This window comes from Cydia pomonella, chromosome 15, assembly GCF_033807575.1.
Source record: "Cydia pomonella isolate Wapato2018A chromosome 15, ilCydPomo1, whole genome shotgun sequence".
In the NCBI taxonomy this organism is placed as follows: Eukaryota; Metazoa; Arthropoda; class Insecta; order Lepidoptera; family Tortricidae; genus Cydia; species Cydia pomonella.
The window spans coordinates 1,988,021-2,008,963 of NC_084717.1; the positions used below are offsets into that span (position 1 = coordinate 1,988,021).

Here is a 20,943-nt window from a genome sequence, read left to right on the forward strand (position 1 = left end):
TGAAATTACCTACGTTTCGAGGACGGCATTGTCTTTGTGGTCGGAGCGAGAAATACTCAATGTATACGCGATTATCCTTCAAACAAAAATGACAATTTTGATACTCACATATCCGATCCATATCGTATATATGGATACATTACATTTTTAAGTAAATTATGAATAAAATGCCTGAATAGGTTGAAATTACACTGAAAACTGAAAGTTCCACAAAACATCTACAAACTTTTTTGGTGTTATTCATCATCTTTCGACGCGAGAGGTAGGTATAAGTCAAGGCGGAAACAGTAGCTCATCTCGAACAGTGGCTCAGTCGCCCAAATATCGCCTCTATCTCGAACAGTGGCTCAGTCGCCCAAATATCGCGTCTATCTCGAACAGTGGCTCAGTCGCCCAAATATCGCCTCTATCTCGAACAGTGGCTCAGTCGCCCAAATATCGCCTCTATCTCGAACAGTGGCTCAGTCGCCCAAATATCGCCCATACCTGCCTTTTTTCCACCAAGCGACTATTCCCTCCTTGACCCTATAGGTAAGTTTGGAATTTAAAATTCTAAGTACTTTTAATTATTTACTTTATTTTCTCATTCCAAATTTGATGGTTATTTTTAATTTAAATCTAGGTAATATATTTACAGCTCTTATTTTACCTAATTTGAGTCAATAAAGCTCTTATTAAATATAAGGATGTACACAAGGGGTCTTATAATTAAAACCGATCACTGGTAATCTTAGTATGACAAAATCTAGGTCTGGATAATTATAATATTCCTACACTATGACTTACACAGACAGATATCAGCAGCGCAAATTATAGGTATAACTTGCTAAATATACAATAAATATAAGAAATACAAGTAATTCACAGAATTGACAATAGTTTTCTAGCTTACAGTACAATATATTACAACAACTATTTTAATCGGGATTTACTGGGAGTATGAAGTACGGACAGGGGGAGGAAACTAGAGAGTTCGGCTTTTCTCGGTTCCGTTCGGCTCAGCATTGCTCCGAGCAATTATTAGGGTTGGCAAACTTGGCGTGGTTGCTTCTTTGCCATCGACGTAGTATAAAAAAAACTTGACGTTCCTTTGCGTGCACAACCACAGATAAGATAATAACATGAATTTTGACAATCCTAAATAGCCGAAAGCGATAGTTCCATGCATTAGAAAGGGACAACATTATTCGGCCATGAATCGCTCTAAAACTGCGGCTTTGTAGGAAGTTTTCTTTCTGTACGATAATACTATTATTTATTCTGTGGTACGGGGCACTTATGTGTGACGTTTTTAACTAAAAGTTGCCACATTGTCTGTTGTCGATAAGGTTGATTTCAAATTGAAGCTTTATGGAAATAGCGCCTTATTGACAACTGACGATAAAATACCCCTTTGGTTAAAATGTTAAATATTTGGAATTTTCTAAGGTGATTTTCTGGACTTTAACTCCTAATCAGTTAAACAAAAAGTATTGTTTGTTTTACGCAGCGGTTACTACTGCTATAAGTACTGAATCCATCATGAGTGAACGGGAACAAACCCGTTTACCTCAATTTCATTGTCCTATTGATAAGGTTCAAATTCATGTAACACCTCATTCGAAGATAACACGGGCATGGTCTATAACCGCGAAAATCGGAGTTCGTCAATTGCGGGCATTTTTCTCTGTCACTCTAATTAAGTCTTTGTAAGAGTAAGAGAGAAAGATTCCCGCAATTTGCGAATTTCGGTTTTCGCGGTAGGCCCCCTGGTCCCATACCGCTGTAGTAACCGCAGCGTAAAAGAAACAATACCTTTTTCACCACACCAACTGGTAATGGCACTCTTGATTGTTGGAAAATGAATGAGAAAGTTGCATTTTATCCACATGTGGGGCAAAGTAATCAAATTTTGAGTTGTTTCCTCATGTTAGCTGGTAGAATTGACTTTTAAATGATGGTTTTTCAATAATATTTTTTTTATTACGTTCATTTGGATTTGATTTGGTTTGAGTTTTTTCGTATTTCATAGTTAGTATTGTCTTAGCGTTAGTTTCTGGTAAAAATAATAATTGTGTTTCATTCGGAGGCAAAGTTTGTTTAACCCTCGTGCCTTGAAACCCTCGCAACGCTCAAGATTTCACTTCTCGAATTGTGGAATCTCTCACTTGCTCGGGTATCAATATTTGCACGAGCGTTTAAACAACAACTTTGCCCCCTTGTAAAACAAATAACTAGTGTTAAACAGATTACGGGTTTAAATCCAAAAAAAACACCTCAGAAAATCCAACTATGTATAATATTATATATTGTCAAGTGTTATAAGTGATTTATAGAACTTAAAAGACTTTGGTTCAATACTTGAATTCTCGCTCATGGGTAAAAATACCACAAGATACAATTTTATTTTTTAATTTTTAGTCTGCAATATTAAACTAGTATAAACTATTAAAATCATATATTATTACATTTACATGTTCTAGGGTTTTTGACGAGACTGTTTTTTAAAAAATTAACATTTTTCTACCATTTTAAATATTTATAGCGGGTCACCGTTATTCTTTAAGAGGCCGTTATCGATTTTAGTCGCAAAAATGTCAAATTGATAGATTTAGGGCATAAAATTGGTACCGGTTTCTATTAGCACGTCTTGTTATCTTTCATTATAATAAATCTTTTTTTTTATAAACAGACTCACTTAATTAGTAATGTACACATATCCTGTACTTCAATTTTTATAAAATACATTTTTCTTATTATAAATTTGAAGTAGTGTAAATGAAAGTTAAACGAAATCAATTTTCTCCAGAAATTACTTCAAAACAAGTGACAATTTCTCTGAAAATTGACTTAATTTAAACGTAATTTTGATACTTAAACAATCTACAACATTTGCTGAAACTGTTCTTATACATCATTTTGTATAATTTACTACCATAATTTTTTGATGAATTTTTAAAAACTATCCCTTCTCGTCACCTATTACCGGGGACGCACGTTTGCGACCTCATTATTAAAAGGCAAGATGAAAAAAATGTGCTAATAGAAACCAATACTTGTTATTTAGATATTACGTAACAAAAGGTGTACAATTCCAACGATTAAATCTATCAATTTAAATTTTTTGGTCTAAAATCGTTACCGGGCTCTTAAGACTTATATGATAGCATCTAATATTTTCCAAATATTGTTCTATGTACAACAGTTGCCTTATATTGGGTTAATCAAGTTAAAGTACGCCAAAGCCAAGCTTTAGAAATTAGTTCTCTAGTTTCTGAGTAAAGCTCCGTCACAGTTTCTCAACTTTAGCGGTAATTCTGCATACAACCAAGTAACAACCAAGTTTTATTATACTAAGGAGAACAAATTCACATGGGGAGGCTATGGATTTAGAAAAAAACTAGCCTACGCCAATTCTTGCGATTACTTGCCGAGCGGACTCCAGGCTCCCGTGAGTGGCAAAATGCCGGGATAACGCGAGGAAGATGAAGATGACTAAGGAGAACTAATCAATATATTACAACTATAAAGGTCCTGAAGATGGAAAATTATTCAGATTTTCAAACTTATATTTAATTTTTACATGATTTAGGATTTTACACTTAGGTCAATAAACATTTTCTTGTTACTTTTCTGTTTTGGTTAATTTTAAAAAGCGTTAATTACATATACTAATTTCATACGTATGCGAAGGGCCTTAAAATAATTGCATAACGATTTGACGATCTTAATTTCAACCACAAAATACCCGAACATTTAAATGTGTAGGAAACCAGATCACGTGAAAAAAAAATTGACCAACATTACTCTTCTAAGATTTCAGAGCAACTCTTATGATGCAGTGTGTTCAGCCACCAGAGTTTTTGAAAAATTGAAGCGCTTATTCAGATCATTATACTGTATGAATAGCAATCTTAAAGCCTTTCTAGTCACTAAATCGGTTTGAAACCTGATTAAACAACTTAGAAAAATATTAATGATTATTACGAACATAGGTCTAAAACGCACAATTAAAAACGTGTATTTCTGCACAAAAGTTTTCAACACGCTTCTGATAATGCGTTGTATTATTTTGTATCGTTAAAACGAACTAAAAATAACAATAATGTCCGCGATGCCTGAACTCACTGGACTTAAAGCAGTTGCACCGTATTGCCGACTCACAACCACCAAAGTTATCGCTACGAAATAATTTAATTAAATACAATTAACCAGTCTTCATCATTACAAACTACAGAAGAAACGGCAGACTTACAAATCTTACAAAGCAAGCGCAACACATTGTTCCCTTAAAGTCCAGTTTCGCTTGCGTTTAATTTAAAAAACTTATAGTGACTAGAGTGAGAACTAATGAGAGGTTTGAAAGGATTTTGAAGCTTGAGCTCGGTCGCCAGTAGCTCTCATCTTTTGACGACAACATTAACGAGTCTTCTCCGTTTTGGGGTAATTCTTGCGAGCACGTTAACGCTTGCACAGGGATATCGAATACTACAACTTGTTCAACAGTGGGTGGAGCGGTTGCTTCCAGTTTGTACGCCGGACTGGCTTCTTCGTAGATTTCTTCCTCGTCTTGCTGGAATACGTCAGCGTTGGCTTCTATTTCGAAACTGTGTGGTCGGTCGAAAGTTTGGGGGATGTTGTTGGGGAGTTCTCGAGGTTTCTGAATGCAGGTCACGTCTTCTAGCGCGCTTATGAGCGGTTCGCTCTTTGTCTCGTTTCGCAGTACGTGGATCCACGACAAGCGACAGTCGCAAGTTAATTGGTTACCTGTGGAGAGAGACGTTTATTAAATTGTGAAACAAGTGCAGATTATTACGTTTGTTACATAGCAATGAAGGGTACGGTCGAGTTCACAGTCATCTTTACAAGCCAAAGTTCTAAAAATATGATTACACACAACTTTATTTTCTGTATCTTAGAGGTGTGTCATTTGATTTTTTAGAACGTTAACTTGTGATTTTTTTTGTATTCGACCGTACAAAGTTCTAACCAGCTGCAAAAGTGCATGGCCACTTTATGAATGAATTCCATTCATCGTGAGTCCATGTAATTTTGCAACTCGTTTTACAGCTGCGCCGCAGAAAAGGTCAGTTTTTAACTAGTTTTAGTAATTATTAGGCTTTACGCTGTTTGCGTATTTCCTTGATATTTTTTTTATAATGCTATAAAATGTTACAATTTTGTAATGAATGAATAGAGGCCGCAAAGATTTTAGTGCTAGTGGTGTTAGTATTATACAAAGCCTAATACGCTTGACTAACTCAGATGTCATGTCTAAAGGATTAACTTTTGTTATAATTTCTATTACATTATACAGTAATCTATGTTCTTTATAAGTACCAACATAAAGCTATATTTTTATCCCACAAATGGACCAAGATCTTTCCTTCTTTTCTTATTTATTTAAACAGATATTTTTCTTATTCCTTAATCTTCCTTAAGCCTTCTTAATGTTTTAAAATATAAACGATTGTGATTAATACGTCCCTAGGTATAAGAAAAGTTATAACAATATTTTTGATATAAATAACAGTTAACTTTCCTGGCCAACAGTTTATAAAAAGAGTTGTTTACTAAATAAATTTAACTGAAAATTTTTAGTGAAATTAATGGAAGGCATATCTTTCAATTAAACTACTGTGGCATAGGGTATTCCCCGGTGAACAGGCGCGTGGCGAAAAAAGTAATGAAGTTATCGTTTTTATCAAATTCTGTTTGTTGACTGAATTAAACACATTGCATTGTTGTACACGCTGTTATTATGGCTTTGTTGGCTTGCTAAAGGGAGAGTTGTTACACTCATTAATTGTCTCTAATATGGAGGGTGCTTTTGTAGGGGATTAGAGCTCTACGGGGACTGCGCCATTGTTTGGCCGAAATAATAGTTGTTTATCTTCCCATGAGCGCGCTAAGCACTCAAGTATGCGTCATTTTCTCCTAAATAACACGTTTGCGCCAAATACAAGATTCGTATGATTTGATTACAATAAAGTTATTGTTGTTTGCCTCATTGTGCTTTGTTAGAAAAAATCATATTATTTCATTGTTATGACGAGAAATATTTTCTGTCTTTGTTACAGCGCCAAATACGTTACAATAGTACTCCATCAACGCTAACAGACCAAATTGAAAGGCAAACCAAAGCGAATTAAAGCAAATTTTCTTGTAGAATAGACTCCCAAATTCGATCAGATCAAATTATGAATGCCATTCTATAAAATGTTATTTGAGAAAGGAATGAAATTAAATCGTTATCACTCACCGCTCAGATAAAGGACCGACGTCTTCGCTTTCAAGTTGTCGAGTATCGGTTTAACCGTATCCAACGTAAAGAACTCAAGCTCATTGTTCCTCAAATCTAATAATTCAAGTCCCCTAACGCCTTCTAAAAGCCGATCATTTATAGACCTCAATTTATTCCCGGTCATAGACAATTTCTGAAGCAGAGTGAGCCCGTCAAAAGCTCTTTCACGTAAATATTCCAACTCATTATTATCCAACAGGAGCTCATTCAAATTCCACAATTCGGCGAAGGTGAAATCTCCGATCATTGTTAACTTGTTAGATCTGAGATCCAAACGTGTCAAATTAGCTAGCCCACGGAAAGTTTCTCTACTGAGCACGGTAATCGAATTGCCTTCTAGGATTAGATCGCTCAGCACCGTCAGATGCTCAAAACACCCTTCGTGAGCCAGATTAATGTTGTTGAACGATAAATCCAGGTATCGCAAAGCCGGCAAATCCACAAACACGTCGCGCTGAATCTCAGTCACTTTGTTATTTTTTACAGTTAGGTTCACAAGCGCCGGTAAGTTGGTGAACGACGAAAAATCTAACTCTGTTATTTTGTCATTCGTCAGCATTATCTCTCTCAAGATGGTCATGTTTGAGAACGTCCTCTTCTCTATTTTACTGATGGTTGCGTAGTGAATGTACAACTTTTGGAGCTTCTTCAAATGGTGTATCACGTGTAATGGGATGAATTTCAAAGCGCCATTTGATCTAACGTTGAAGTTGAGTTTTTCTAGATGTGGTTGTGAATTGAAACTTGACCAAATGAGATCAGTTTCGTTAATGCCACCGTTGAAGACCCAACAATCAGCTTTTGTTGCAGTTTTTACTTCATTGTTATCACAATAGCAATGCACTTTGGATTCTCTGTCGGATATGTCGCAGATGTTATCATTGAGCTGGGCCGTGTGGTGTCTCCTTTCAGTTTTATCGCGGCGTTTCTCATTTAGCCGGCTCTCGGTGAAGGATATTTGCACAGAGGTCAGAGCCAGAGCTAGGAGTAAATATTGGACTACGGACTCCATAACCTTCGCCTTTCACAACCTGTAACAAATGAAAAAAAAGGTTGAAAGAAGGTTTACTTTGTGAGCGAGAAAACTAAAAGCCCGGTTTTAACTGACATCATTGAAACTTAGTTTTAATATTCATTTAAACATTTTAATTTTGATAAAACCGAACATATGACTAATCGTCTATAGAGAGATAGTTTAAGTTAAAAGTTATCTTTTTCATTTCCCTATAAATACTTCACTTGTAAGGTAAGTAAATCATCCATGTTAGGTACACACGATTAATTACACAACTTATTTAGTTTGTACGTAGAGCTACATCAAACATCAAACCCTCAAAACAAATAGTGTGGGTGTATTAAAATGCCATGAGCCATTCGCAATTACGGTAATTCAGTCTATTATTGCTAGTCATTAATAGAAAATTACCGTTATTACGGAGCTTGCATACATTCTACGTATAATTATTGATGTAGGTATATTGCACTTAGTAAAAGTGGGGTGTTTTCCCGAGTTTTACTTTACTTTAATTAAGGACATTAACCTTTGACCCCTTGTTCCATCGTCCGAGGCTCACGAACCCACCGCCAAAACGCCGCTCCCATACATTTCAAGTTAAGCTCTCATTTTAAAACGACATGCGTAAACAACATGAAACTTAGCCACAGAATAAATAATAGTACTACGTACAGAAAGTTCACTGTTCACGGTTCGACGACCGGTCTGGCCTAGTGGGTAGTGACCGCAGGCATTCGAATCCCGAACCCAGGACCATCGGCTTCATAGGTAGCTATGAAGCCGATGGTCCTGGGTTCGGGATTCGAATATATTATATGTCGGCGGCTGATCGTTAGATTACGCAGATCGTAATGATCCTGTATAATGGTTTGACGGTAGTCACATTAAACTAATATGTAGATAGGATAGAGATTCAGATCCCCAAAGGACAAACTGTCCAGAAATATCCATCGACTTGGAATTTCACGACCTGCTTGATTTTACGATCGGCTTCTAACATATATAATATATAAATAATAAATAAATATTATTGCTTTCAATAAATAGATACTTCATTTGTTTTTTCAATACGCCATACAGCCATACTCCTGGTAAAATGACTGGAGTAGTGTTCATTGGCGTGTGGTGAATGGGTCTTAACATAAATATGGCGGCATATGCAACAGTTGGTCGTGTTTCATGTCCAATTAAAAGTAATTAAATCCATTAATATCTACGATGATACTGTCACAAAGTGGGTTTAAATTGAGTCACAAAGAACGGCTTGTTTAACTCTTTTTAACAATTTTGTCCGGTCGTTAACGGTTTATTGTTACGTAAGTCAATATACGCCGCCTTACTCGAAATGTTAATGTAAGGTGAATGCGGACAATTCCATCATAGGGACAATTCCGTGCAAGAGCGTATATTTCTTATATTTTATACAAAGGCAGACATCAATTGCTGAAACTTAAAGCAATCACTGCTTTGTCGATGAAATTATCAATTGTGTACTATTGTTTGAAAAGATGTTAATACATATTCACATAGCTTTACTGCTATATCACTTTGTACATGTACAAACTGGTTACATAGTATGATTGTGACCATTTATGTAGGTATTATAAAGCGGTGTTGGGACGGGACAGTTAAAAATACGGGACGCCATACTTAAATACGGTGACAGCCCCGTATATACGGGACGTATGACAACCAACGAAACATTTTGGGCATACACTGGAGGGATAGGGTCACGAACGAGGGGGTGCTTGAGCTTGCTCAGCTGCCCAGCCTCTTTGCGCTGCTAAAACAAAGACGCTTACGTTGGCTGGGGCATGTGCATCGAATGCAACCTTCTCGTTTTCCGCGACGTGTTTTGCTTGGCGCCATTGCTGATGCCAAGAGAAGCGTCGGTCGGCGAATGCTACGACATAAGGATTGCGCCAAGCGAGACATGCACGCCTTTAACATCCCGGTTCACAAATGGGAAGAGCTTGCCGAGGACAGAGTCAAGTGGCGCAAACTGATATTCGACGGACGTAAAATTCACGACGACGCTTGGTTTAAGACACTCGCAAGTAAGCGGGCCAAGCGTCATCAGCCTGACACCTGTTCGGCAGGGGCAAACTACAACTGCCAGGCTTGTGGGCGTGTTTGCCGCTCCCGTATTGGCTTACACAGCGATGAAAAATGTTGTCGCCCTGCCTGACACTGCTTGTATAGTCTGTAATAGACTCGAAGGCCAATGATGATGACAACCATATCTGTACCTGTCAAGTTCCTTGATGGTATGACTTGGAGGGTAAGGAGAACACTCTATTTGGATGAAAAAGTGTCCGTCAAAAAGCCTTAAATAGGTGGCGCCATAATACTTAGAATATTTGATAATTTTTTTTAAATAATTGACAGCGCACTTGTTTCACTCAGTCAATAACAGCTAAATTCTTAGCTACTCTAGCGCCACTCTGGAGAGATTTGGAACTGTTATTTATTGCTGGACACTTTAGCAACTGTTCTCCCATAAAAGAGTTTTCTGCTTGCTCTTGACTAGTTGATCTTTCGTAACCCTTTGAACGCTTTCTATCATAAACACAAACATCACTCAAACGCCAAGCTCCCGGGCGCAAGGAAGCTAATATAAACCATACACAAAAGTGTGAAGGTTACTTTTACAGCGTCCGCCATAACACCTATACGTGTCCTTGGCGCTGTGGGCACGACTAGTAACGACGCCTTTAAGAGTTATTGGCGTTCTAAAGACTAAGGGAACACTTACACAAAATATTCATATGGGTCAAAGTGTATGCAAAGGCCCCCGAAAATTATAAGATAAGATGTTAGTTACACTGACATTTAACATAAAAAATAGTGTTAGTGGAATTACAAACTAATTTTAACATACATATTTCGTTACAGTGTCGAGTTTTGTCCACCGCTGAAGCAGAGGGGGAGTTCCACCTATCCAACAACGCTATCATGATACTTGAATGATGAAATGAATGATGAATGATGTTGACGAACGGTTTGGCCTAGTGGGTAGTGACCCTGCCTACGAAGCTGATGGTCCCGGGTTCAAATCCTGGTAAGGGCATGTATTTGTGTGATGAGCATGATATTTGTTCCTGAGTCATGGGTGTTTTTTATGTATAATATTTAAGTATCTATAAATATTTATATATTATATTAATTCGTTGTCTAAGTACCCTCAACACAAGCCTTATTTAGGTTACTGTGGGACTTAGTCAATTTGTGTAATAATGTCCTATAATATTTATTCTTTTTATTTATTATTTTATTTTATACTGTCACTATTCGCCAGCGGCTAAGTAAAGACTCGCACCGTTTCCGCATGATAACCGCAAAAACATACAGGATGTTTAATTAGTCACCTGCAATAATTTACGGGCCGAATATATAGGTTATTCTACTATACTATGGGACCAATCCCGAAATCGCGATAAACAATTTTACTCCTCCATAGAAAATGTCAAGGTCAGACAACCAAAATGTATGAAACTGCCAATTTTCGCAATTTCGGGGTTGGTCCCATAGTACATGTTGCTCAGTATGACCTTAATTCTCCCCGTAAATTATAAGTATTTCTTCAATGATAAGTGTACCAAATAATTATAGCATTAAATTAACGAATAGATAAAAAAAGATCTCCTTCATTTAGTATTTTCTATATTCCACAAAAAAAATAAAGAAAGGTTGTTTTAATTAAAAATCCCTACCAAAAATTCTTAACAAAAATGGAAACATAATCACAAAAGTCCCGAAATGCTTATTACTAAGAAAAACGGAACAGTGACAATACGTTCGCTGTTAATTAAACATCTGTCCTTTTCCATTGTTCAAATGAGCTCCCTAATCAGAGCGAGACAAAAAAGGTAATAGCTTTGTCCAAATGATTATTAGGGATTGAATTCTGTGATCCCTTGACGCTCTGTTTAATTAAACGGACGGACAGTGACTTCAGTCGTGTTTATTCATTATTTACCAACTACCCTCTGAATGATTAGAATGAACTTAGAGAAACGACTTTTTTACTTTGTTTTTCGGCATTCAAATTTAAATATATTTTCGCGATATTTTCTTTAGACTTTTAAAGTACCCCACATCAAATTCTAACTTATCCGTCACAAATTAAATTCTCTGTACTCGCACGCTAAAAGAGTGTTTTGTACTTCATCGAAATATTTGTGTACTAACTATTAATAGTGAGTAAAATAAAATAAACGTAAAAAAAATATTTTAATTTCATACAGTATGTTGTGCCATCGTTGTCCTATTCTACCATAATGGAAATAACTAAAATCGCCCCTACAATATATATTTTTTTAAGGAGGATAGGCAGGCGTTTGACCACGGTCACACCTGATGGTAAGACATAGTATCCTAACCTGCGATCAAACATCATACAAATCGCTTCGTTGCTTACTTGCGTTCCTATTTTAAGAGGCTGTCAACACCCAATGTCCTTGAAATTGATGTTACTTAAACAGTTTTTTAAGAAAGACTATTTGTTTTAGTCATGTAAGAAAAATATATGTTCATATTAATTATATTTCAAAGACCGTGGTTGTACTCGATACATGATTGAACGAAAACGGCTCGATAGAAAATAATTGCAAAGATTGGTCTTAAAATCACAATTAAACGGTTTTATGTCTTTATTGTTTTGACTTATGGGTCTGCAATTAAAATCACAATTTCAAAACATTTATATCTAAACCGCTATTGAGTAAAATATTACACTAATAATCCACTTTTTTTTTATTTAAATATTTTTCTTATTATTCCCTTGCCCAGGCCCAGTAACATGCGACAGTGCTATCTCATTTACTCCGATACAAATAGACAGTGTGCGCGCTTTAGGTATTGACAGCCTCTTAATCGAAACAAATTACCCCCGCACTTTTAGCCCCGATCTCCCCTACCTAGTGACACTATATGCATGTATATATAAATTATAAACTAAAATAGATGTTATATCTTATATATGAAATAGATGTGGCCGAGGCCGGAATCTGGCGTCTTCAGCTTACGAGCCCATCGTAAAGACGTTAAAACACGCGTTAGAGAAAAAGAACCTCAAAAAGTTTTAAGGAAGTGCGCAAAGGAAACAGAAGAGAGATTAACGAATTGTATCCGTCTTTTGTTTTTAAATTTAATTTCGCCACTGGGAGCGTGCTTGCAATTTCAATTCGGGCAAGTTCTTAAGGTGCCGTGAGTTCAGAATCCTTACTACGAGACACTGATATATTCGTTAGCGACTGCGTAAAATAACTCGCATTGCATCTCCCTCGCACTGACATTGGTGTAAGCGAGATTGCGTTTGAGTTGACGTAATCGATAGCGTGTCGGAACGTGCGTACGAGGAAACTATTAGGGCCAACACACTCCCGATACTACGCCATACTCCGCCGTAACGTTGCACGACGCCGCAAGGTGAAACGACGTCGTATCGGGGTATGTGTGTTGGCCCTTAGAAAAAAAGAATCCCGCCAAACGAGAAGATAAGGCCGCGTAAAACTTATGGCTGCCGTAGCGAACGAAACGCTAATGTCTCCCTGTTGCATGGAATAAATAGTGAGGGTTATAAGGAAGAGTGATAGAGAGCATTACGGTTTCGTTTGCTACGGCGCAAACGATTGGCATTTTGGCTAGGCCTAGTCCTTCTTTTTTTTATCGAGCGAAAGTTATTTAATCAGGTTGCGAATTAATTAAACCTATAAAATGGCCTCAAGATTGCTGTTTGTACTTTTTGGAAACCAAATCATGATCTAAAAAAGCGTTACGATTTACTGAACCCGGGTATGTCCTTAAATTACGTCCAAAAGAGAGGTATGGGAACTGTGAATGTGATCTCGCTTTGTGTGGTAGGGCACAGCACAGCGGATGTCATTCCAAATCTTGAACAGAGCCCAACTGGGGAAGTACCTCCACCTTGCAGATAACCACAGCCAAATAATACTAGACCCTACTTATAGTGTTGTGTTCCTGCCGGTGAGTAAGTTTGCCAGAGCTGAACGAGGCTGAGGAGTGTTAGGGTTGGCAATGCGCATGTAACTCCTCTGGAGTTGCAGGCGTAGTCACGTATAATAATATTGATACGAACAGAGTGCCAAAAATATGTATACACGTCCTTATTGCCCTATTAAGGTAGTCTTTACATATTTTTGGTACTTGGTTCTTATCGATATTTTCAGACGTGACCGTACAATAGGCTACGGAGACTGCTTACCATCAGGCGGGCCGTATGCTCGTTTGCCACCACGTAGTATTAAAAAAAAGAACTGACTGCACCTTAAGAGACAAAAGTAGCTGGAGTCGTTTTGGACCAAGTTTTCTTAACGTTCACCCATTTTTGACGTTTTTATTTAAGGAAAGAGACTTTGGAAGGGCAATTGGCCAGTCAGTTACTTTTGTTTTAATGTTATTAAAGGATTTTTTGTTGGTTTCGCTGTACGCATTAATTTTGATGTGTCGCACTAAGAAAGAAAATAATCGTAAAAGTGATTCTTAAGAAAATATAACTTGCTTATTAAATGCTTAAAACGATATTTTTAGCAGTTTTGATGTTGAATGAAAATGTTTTCAAGAAAAATAATTGGCAGAGGTTTTACATACTTACTATTGAAATGTAAAAAAAACAATGACTCCTACACCAGACGCTGAATAGGTAACCTTTCAAATGATATAAGCATATTTTTGTTTTTGTCCCTAATAATATTTTATTCGCATATCTATCAAAGTTCTTTGTAGTTAAATTTATTTACAGGTAATAAGTATGCAAATGATTAAATAATATATTTTATTTTATTTTTATTTTTTTATTTATTGTTCATCTTGTACACGTATTCAATAGAAAGATATTCTGGGTTTATCAAAATATTGTACTTTTTTATTCAATAGGTAAGTATATTAAGAGAGGAGTAACATAATAATTAAAAATTAAAAAAAAAATCCAACACGGCATGGCTGTGTTGATTTACTAGCCTTTAGTTTTTGAATTATTTTGTATACAAATCAAAATGTCGATAATGCATTATCTCTAAAATTAGAGGTCCTCATAACATACAGTCATAGGGAGTCAAATCGGTAAGGTCCTCTATAATTCACATTCGTTTAATCTGCCGGAAACGTGACATCCCTGTATAATAAGGTACCTTTCTCTTCATGTCAAATCAGGGCAGTGCCACATATATTTTCACGGTTATATGATAGGTTTCACAGAACCACTAGTGGTCTAGTGGTAAGAGAAGAGCTGGTGGCCTAGCAGTAAGAACGTGTGGCTTGCAATCCCGAGGTCGCGGGTTCAAACTTCGGCACGTAGCAATAAGTTTTTCGGAATTTATTGTACGAAATATCATTTGCCAGTCGCTTTTCGGTGAATGAAATCATCGTGATGAAACCCAATAAGGCCTAGTTTACCCTCTGGGTTGGAAGGTCAGATGGCAGTCGCTTTCGTAAAAAGTGCTTACGCCAATTCTTGGGATTAGTTGCCAAGTGAACATAGTGCGCAAAACGTTCAAGCGGATAAACAAGACCAAGTGCGGGTAGTTTGAAATACTAGCGCGGCTAGAAGATGTCAACTTTAGCCAGTCTTCTCTGATAACACGGGGACAACGCCGTCCTCGAAACCTCGGAGGTAAATTTAAAACTCAATACGCGATTAAGTCTCGTTTCTATCATTTAAATCTTCCGGCAATATGTCTCTATCTATCCCTCTTCACCGCACTGGGTTCATGTCGAATTCGTTTTCCGTGCAGGCGGCCCGTCTTTGGAACGGACTTCCCTACGGCATCAAAAATGCTCAAAATAAGTTTGCATTTAAAAAATCCTTACGGGCTTTCTTTGCTAGCAGAATGAAAAAATAATAATGTATGGGTAAGCTCTATATGTTTTGTCGTTATTTATGTATATATTATAAGAAATATAAGTATGTATATTTATGTATGTATGTATTATGTATGTATGGTATGTTATTGTATTCTATTTGGTTGTTGTTGTTAAAGTAGCACCGCCCACAATCTCTCTGCTTTGCCTAAAGGTTGACTGGTAGAGAATGCCTCATGGCATTAAGTCCGCCTTTTGTACTATAAGGTTTTCTTTTGTGCAATAAAGATTAAATAAATAAATAAATTTAATTATATCTAAGTATAAGTATATATGCTCCCGACCGTTTTCGGCCACGGCGACTGCTTCAACTCCTTTTTGGCGTTCATGTGCTCTCGTGTGGCTGACGTAGCCGATCTTGTTGGCAAAGACCCGTGCGCACAACGGGCACGAGAGGACACCATCAATATAATTATAGCTGATCACCGCTGGTGGTCGGGCTTTCAGCTCATCCCTCTTGTCGTCCAGATCTGTTTGACGACGGGATTCAAAAATATCCGTATGTTTTTTAATCAAAGATCTCCACCCAGGGCGGTTGGCGGCCTGCTTTTCCCACTGTAGGGGCTCAATGTCGCAGTTCTTCATATGGCGTTTAAGCACGTCCTTGTACCTGAGGAGTTGTCCGCCTTGCTTTCGCTTGCCTTCCTCCAACTCGGAATAAAAGACGCGCTTAGCCACTCGACCCTCCACCATTCTTGAAACGTGGCCGCTCCAACGTAACTGTCGTCGCATGAGGTAGACTTCGATTCCACCCACGCCGGCTCTCCGTAGGACTTAAGATCTATTAAGAGCTTCAACAAATCCTTCACTTTCCAGTCTGTTAGGATATGGAATGTTTTGGCCATTGATATAAGACGTGCTCAACCCTTAACTATTTTTTAAAAACGTCTAAAAGTAGCAAAGGAATCAAAAGAATGACATGTAAATAACTTGATCTTTGACACACACAACTTGTCACCTTTGCAGTGAGAACGGATTAGAGGGAAAAATACAACTTAAGTGTATGTAATCCTTTTGCATCATTTTTATAGTCGTGTTTCCTACCCTAACCCTTCACCGCATACGCAGCCATATTCAGTTTAATTACACGAATTCAAAAATTTCAGTGAAATCATATTATTACGAGTATGTTAAAGAGAATTGGCAGCCACTAGGGCCTTTTCTAGAGTCAGTTAGAGATCGATAATATCAACAAAATTAATTATACAATATATTATTAGCAAGAAAAAACGATGTACTCGGACCAAGATGGCGGCAGGAGGCCATGAAATAATATAGAAATAACAAACGTCGGTCGACACCGGTGCAATCCAAACCTTTTTTGAAGAAAAAGAAAAAACTTTTTAAGACCCGTTGGGAATTGCAGATTAGTAGTTTGTTAAAAATACACTGAACAACAATGTGCAAAGTCGCATTTTACTCACTGTTTAAGCAGCGAAATGCCCTTGTTCATTCGAGCTACTGAGGTGAAACAATTTTTTTTTTTAATTTATTTAGAAACCAAACAGTCGTATAAACATATCAACAATGCAATACAAACGATGTACCAGAACAAAAGGAAAATACAACAAAAAGACCTGGAGGTTCATAAATTATAAATTATGTTAACTGAAATAAATATAGTTATATAGCTAATGCAAATTTTTGAATCCGTAATGTAATGGTTTCATACTAAATGTATTTTGAATTGTAAAACTTGATGAGATTTTTTAAAATATTTTTTGTGAAAAAGCGATTTATCCCGATTCGAGTAAAAGCATTAATATAAAGGCTGGTATTCTGTACAATAATAAAAGCTGTAAGCTGTAGCCGTACATTTTCGCTAAGAGCTCTTAATTGGCGCTCTTGTTAGCGTTCAACTTCGGGATTTCTGAAAATATCCGTAACAACAAATATTTACTTTAAAGTGCCGTGGGTTCAGTTTTGAAAAATCGTGGCGCTTTTTTTTATTCTAATATGGTTGCCAATTCCGACAATATAATGTGATACTTATCGAATACGGGTCTAATATCCATTCCGATATGATATGGTTCCAATCTCCTTTAGATTGCGTATTTTGATTTAATCCAGGCGTTATGAATTCTACTTCTAATCTCTCATCATATGAGACAAAAAAAACCTAAATTTTTTGTGTTATTTTTTTTCTTGCTCATGGGAGCCTGAGGTCCATTGGGCAACTACACTCAATAATTGGCGTAGGCACTAGTTTTTACGAAAGCGACTGCCATCTGTCTTTCCAACCCAGAGGGTCAACTAGGCCTTGTTGGGATTAGTCCAGTTTCCTCGCGATGTTTTCCTTCAACCAAAAACGACTGGTAAATATCAAATGTTTTTTTTGAATACTACGTCGATGGCAAACAAGCATACGGCCCGCCTGATGGTAAGCAGTCTCCGTAGCCTATGTACGCCTGCAAATCCAGAGGAGTTACATGCGCGTTGCCGACCCTAACACCCCTCCCCCCCCCTCGTTGAGCTCGTACATAAATTCCAAAAATCTCATTAGTACGAGCCTGGGTTTGAACACTTTGAACCCGAGACCTCCGGATTGCAAGTCTCATGCTTTTACCGCTAGGCCACCAGCGCTTTTCTTACAAAAAACGTGATGCAATTAAATCTAGTATGTGATACATTTATAGTTTTTCGTCGTTCCATCGTGACTAACAAGGAAAGGTACTCAACTGTCCGGTTCCGATTTGATTCATATTTATATATGTTATAGAGTAGTCTAAAATAACGTACACGTATTTTTTTTAGCTGACCAAACTCAACCTATTGGGAGAAATTGTCCTCCAAAGTACTAAAAAGTTACTAAATCTTCTAACTCCTATAGAAAGTTGCTCCAGCAACTTACTAGTTAATGGCTGGTTTGAGTATATGTTTGAAAGCAGCAAAAAATAATGAGCACGTGTTTTGTTATATCTGCTTAAACTCATTTTTTCCTAAAAAAATCGACATTCGAAGTTTTATAATATCTTATCGCTAAAGTTACACATAAAGACGGGTGTACCTTGTAAGAATAATTGTGGCCAATTTTATATTTATAATGACACAGCACATAGTATTTTTTTTTCATGTAAAAATGTAACAATCCTCTTAAAAATCTGTCATTTTGTCCTAAACTGACAAAGTATCCGGTACAGAATGACCTGTCGCCAAATAACGTTAACTCCAGTAAAATACCAATTACCTCAAATACCTCCGTGACAAAAATCCCAATTCACAGTCCACAAAATGATTACTTTTCTACCTGCGTGCATTGTCGCAATCTACCTGAGGACCCTTTGTGGGCTTAAGGAATATTTCGTCAAATACTTCGAACTCCCCCGAGGAGAAAAAGACAGTAAATCTAAAGGTGCCTTCAATATTGTACTTCGTTATGTGTTCGATTTAACTGTGTCTACCTTTCCTTGATTTGGCCAAAGCGGCTTTGAATTTCTGTTTTAAACTTTATTATCGTGTTAGTAAGAATTTAGCGTTTATTGACCGGGTTTTGTGTTCCGCGAAATGTTTTGTGCGTGCAGTGCACTTATTTACCCTACCCACTTATCCAACGCACCCTAAGGTCCCATTTTTGACGTAACTGCATGTAGTTACCTGTGCCCTACTACCCGTGGGTAGTTACGTCAAAAATGGGACTTCAGGGTGCGTAGACAAGATGTCATGGCGAACGAAACGCAACTGTCACTGTCGCACTAATTAGGAAGAGTGATAGAGAGACATAACTTACTAGGCTACGTTATGAAGCGAGAACGATTGGCATCTTGACTTGTCTACGTACTTAGGGCAATTGGTACTTACGTAATGAAAGATCGCATTTGTATTGGAACATCTTCTTGGAAGAGCCAATATGTGAAAGTTCCTTTTTAACGAACATATGAGAGGCCGTTATCGATTTTAGTCGCAAAAATGTCAAATTGATAGAATTATATGTCAAATTAATGAAATTGTACACCTTTTGTTAACTATTAGAAATAACAATTACTGGTTTCTATTAGCACGTTTTGTTATCTTTCATATTAATAAATCAATTTTTTGAAAACAGACTTACTTAATTAGTCATGTTTTTTTTTTCTGGTGGACGTTTAGGTAAACGCGCGTAAAGCAATGATTTTGTCTGTCTTATTTGAAAATTTCGTAAAATTTGGACTGCTAAAAATGGTAATTTTGTATTACACATACATATCCTGTACTTCAACTTTAATGTACATTTTTGCTATTATAAATTTGGAGTGTAAATGAAAGTTAGACGAAATCAATTTACTCCAGAAATTACTTCAAAACAAGTGACAATTTCTCTGAAAATCGACTTCATTTCAACGTAATTTTGATACTGAAACAATCTACAACACATCTGTTCTTATACATCATATTGTATAATTTACTACCATAATTTTTTGATATTTTTTTAAAAACTGTCCCTTCTCGTCACATATTACCGAGGAGCGCACGCTTGCGACCTTATTATTAAAAGGTAAGATGAAATAACGTGCTAATAGAAACCAATACTTGTTATTTAGATATTACGTAACGAAAGGTGTACAATTTCAACGACTAAATCTCCCAATTTTATATTTTTGCTCTAAAATCGTTACCGGGCTCAAAGGATGACTCGCGCTAGAAAGTTCCGGGCCCGGGACGACGCTTCGTTTTCTTCAACGGGTGATCGGTGATCACGTGATGCAACCTATAGGAAACGGACGGGATGCCTCGGCCCGAACTTGGACTGTATAGCGTGAGTCAACCTTGGACTGTATAGCGTGAGTCATCCTTGGACTGTATAGCGTGATTCATCCTTCATTGTACGTGACTTTACAATATACGGTCAAGATTTGATGAAATAGTAGACTTTTGTCAACAATTTTATAAAAACGGTACAGGTAATACCCATTCAAATATTATGTAAGACCTCTTTAAACAACAGGGGGATTTTTGTTTTGTCAAGTTGTAAGAATTTGAAGCAGGTAAATGATTTGATTGTTAGTACAAATTGAGCAGCTTATTCTTGATTTTTAAAGGGGATCAAGTGTTTCGGCTATTTATTTTTGATCCTTAGATGTATGAACTATCCACACTTTATAACTACTAAAACCAAAGGGATAAACGAATTCACTTTAATTTAAGAATGTATATCGTCATTACAAAGTCTTTCTTTCAAAAGAACTTGCTTGGCACTTAATTTAATATCAAAATTGATACTTAAGTACCCTACCAGTACCAGTGCTATGTTGATTTTGTTTGAAATCAACATTAAGAGCATTGCACCGTGATCTGTTTTTTTTAATGCTAAGTCGGTGCGAAATTAAAAGGTTTTACGCCAAGTACATGATAACGGTTTTAAAATTTAACCGGTTTCCGAGCCTTGGTTGTATAGCTACTTTACTAAACTGGTCATCATTTTTCCGCCCATTTATCTTACTTAAGATAACTTAATGAGTAGGAAATCTTAATTAGTTTTCTATTCTAATGGATCCAGTTAATTTTCTCTCCTCTATAAATTGCGGCTTTTGTGTGCCTTCTTCAGCTTTCCTTGGCTGCTTGTCTTTAACTTGAGACTTGCTGTGAGTGGGCCACGCGGGATTTGTAATAAATTAGATACGTTTTACTAACAAGGGCGGAAAAGTATTTATTATTAAAGTATTTGGTATTTCCTTTTATTATGTTGTATGATTGTATTAGTCCTTAGCCTTTGGAAAAACATTAAACGTTTGCTTAGGGTTTATTTTTACTCATATACATATCCTCCTTAGCTATAAGTATGAAACAT

At 36.8% G+C, this 20,943-nt stretch overlaps 1 protein-coding gene across 1 annotated transcript in view; it reads right to left on the reverse strand.

Moving 5' to 3' along the window:
- Window positions 1–557: 557 nt before the first annotated feature.
- The window catches only part of LOC133525563 (connectin-like), a 31,120-nt gene continuing 10,734 nt past the window's right edge, over window positions 558–20,943 (reverse strand). Inside the window, exons 2-3 of the mRNA XM_061861861.1 lie at window positions 6,242–7,314; window positions 558–4,746 (exon numbers count right to left, since the gene is read on the reverse strand). Coding sequence (XP_061717845.1) covers window positions 4,292–4,746; window positions 6,242–7,295 — 1,509 coding nt within the window. The 5' untranslated portion in view covers window positions 7,296–7,314 and the 3' untranslated portion in view covers window positions 558–4,291. The remainder of the gene's footprint in view (window positions 4,747–6,241; window positions 7,315–20,943) is intronic.